General features: G+C 75.3%; 1 protein-coding gene across 2 annotated transcripts in view; it reads right to left on the reverse strand.

Annotated features, from left to right (window-relative positions):
- Positions 1–794: 794 nt before the first annotated feature.
- Positions 795–2,485, reverse strand: part of Ddn (dendrin) — a gene marked incomplete in the record, with an annotated part of 4,639 nt that continues 2,948 nt past the window's right edge. For both annotated transcript variants that reach the window (XM_013505680.1, XM_013505681.1), the window contains 1 exon segment: positions 795–2,485. In XM_013505680.1, the coding sequence (XP_013361134.1) occupies positions 916–2,485 (1,570 nt within the window).

Raw genomic sequence — 2,485 nt, forward strand, 5'->3', positions numbered from 1 at the left:
CGGCCTGCGCGCGCCCCCGCGTGGCCGCCGCGAGCACCACACGCCGCCGCCCGCCGGCGTTCTCCGAGCTGGAAGAGGGTTTCGGGGTTCGGGCCGGCGTCACCCGAATCGGAGCCCCGCTCCCGCGATCACTAAAGGTCGCGCGGGCGGAGGACAGGGGAGGGCCTAGGGAGGCCCCAGGCCCGCGCCCTGGCTGCCTTCCCTCCCCAGCGCGGACCGCCGCAGGCCGGGCCGCTACCCCGCCCCGCTTGGGGAGCCCTCCCGAAACCTTGGCCCGCTCAGCTCTTCCGCGGGCCCCGGGCAGTCTGCTGGCCTGACGGCAGCCGCAGGTGACGAGGTCACCGAGCAGCCCTCAGACTCCCCGTCACCCCCAACTTCCTTTGTGGCTTGATGAGAGGCCGAGACGAGCGGGTCGCAGGAGCCCGACCCCGGGGAAGGGGCGGCAGCGCGCCTCGCACCACACACCGGAGCCCTGGAGGCGGGCGGGGCCGGGCTGCGGACGGCCACCCATCGAGCGGCTCAGAGCCGGACCGAAGGCCCAGACCGCGACCCGAGAGCCCTCGTCCTGCTGTGGCTGGCGCTTCAGCCCCGGCGCCCTCATCCCGGCCGAGAGCCGCCGTCCCCTGGCCACTCGGCCCCAGGGCCACGGCCTCTGCGCCGCGTCGTCCCTCGTGCCCAAGGCCCTGCCCGCCCCTGCCCGCTGCCCGGCCCTGGCCGGGCGTCTCCGGTCGCCTGGGCACAGGCCCTGCTGAAGGCCTCACCCGCGCGCTCCCGAAACGGAACCAGACGCAGGCTGCCGTTCCTGTCCTTTCTATTTCCAACGCGGGAACAGCAGGAGGCGGGGGACAGGGAAGGGGAAGGAAAGGACTCGGGAAGGGTGGGGCCCGGGCGAGGGCGGACACAAGAAGGGGCCGCTCACTGCCCCTCGCCGTGTCCCTGTGCGGTCCCCGAGGTGTCCCTCGCGGGGCAGAGGGCCTGCGCGGGCTTGCCGCGGGCGTGCAGCATCTCGCGGGCGCCGGCGTTCCGCTCCTCTCTCCCCGCGCCGGCTGCGGGCGCGGCGTCGGCAGGCCCGGGCAGGGTCCGCTCGGTCCGCCAGGAGGCGCCCGCGGCTTCCGTGTCGCTTCCGTCAGAGGAGCCGCTGTGGACGCTGAGCTCCTCGCCTCCGTCCGAGTCCGAGTCCGGGGCGGTGTGGCGGCGGATGCGGGACACGGCCTCCCGCAGGGCTCCGGCGTAGGGCCCGGGAGCCCGCGCCCAGCCCCCTCCCACGCGCCGCGGCGCCGCCGTCACTGCCGAGCCCCTCGCCACGCCCGCGTCCGCCGGGCCCGAGGCTGCGCGCTCCGGGACACCCGGCTGCGCGGCGGCGCACGGGGGGCTGACTTCGCCGACCGAGAGTCCCGGGACGCGGGACGCGCGCTCCTCCGGCGAGCAGTCCTCCGGCGTGCCGCCCTCCGCTGCGCCCCCGCGCCCCCCGCTGGGCTGGTGCGGAAAGCGGCTGCCTGGCGGCAGCTTCTGGCAAACGGAGGGAAAGATCGGGGCCCTCTCGCCCTCCGGCTCCCTGGGGCCATCGCCCACGACGCGCGGCTCCCCAGAGGGCAGCAGCTGCACCTGCTGGGTTCTCGGAGTCGGAACGTACTGGGACCGAATCACCACGCGCGTGGCGTCAATGACAAAGACGCCTTCTCCGCGCGCGGGACCCCGCGAGCTGCGGGGCAGGGTGTGGGCGCGGCGGGGCGCCGTCCAACTTCCCGGTGCCTCGGGCTCCGCGCCCTCTCTCTGACCCCGCGACTGTCTCCATCCCGTGCCTCCTGGAGCCCAGGGTCTGGGGAGGGTCTGGCTATGGCGTGGCGGCTGCCTTTTAGGGGAAGGAATCCAGCATCTGGGGAGCCAGGCATGTTCCCTCCCTTCTTTCCCTTCCCTCGAGCCCTGGAGTTGGTGCCTGGCCCTGGGGGCGGGACGCGGGGGGCTGGGGGTCGCAGGCGCAGACCCCGCGGGCGCTGTCTCCGTGCCGGGGCTACCAGGAGCGTCGGCTTGGGAATGCCCGTCGCTGCCCCTGTTGGGGCCAGCAGCGGCTAGGCCCGGGCTTTTCTCCGCGGCCCCCTTGCCATGCTCCGGCCGCGGCCTGGCCGCCGCACAGCCTGGTGACCCCCCTAAGAGGCCCCGCCCCTGTCGGAGACCCCAAGCCCCGAGCACGTCCCGGTAGATTCGAGGGTCCAGCCTCTTCTTAGTGCGGCCTCCCTCTGTCCTGGCTGGGGTCGGAGCTGGGGCGGAGGAGGCGGGCGCCGGGGAGAGCTCGGGGGCTCGCCTCGTCCCCAAGGTCCTGTGGGGGCCTTCGTAGGAAGGTGGAGCCACGTAGGGTGGCGGCCGGTCCCAGCGGCGTCGCGGGGCAGTGCCTGCGGCGCCTCTCAGCAGCAGGTGAGCCTCGTAGCTGGGGGGCCCGGGCCGGCGACCTCCCCAGGGCCCCGCCCACACCGCCCCGGGGTCGCTG

This window comes from Chinchilla lanigera, unplaced genomic scaffold (assembly GCF_000276665.1).
Source record: "Chinchilla lanigera isolate Chin_1 unplaced genomic scaffold, ChiLan1.0 scaffold00099, whole genome shotgun sequence".
Classification (NCBI taxonomy): Eukaryota; Metazoa; Chordata; class Mammalia; order Rodentia; family Chinchillidae; genus Chinchilla; species Chinchilla lanigera.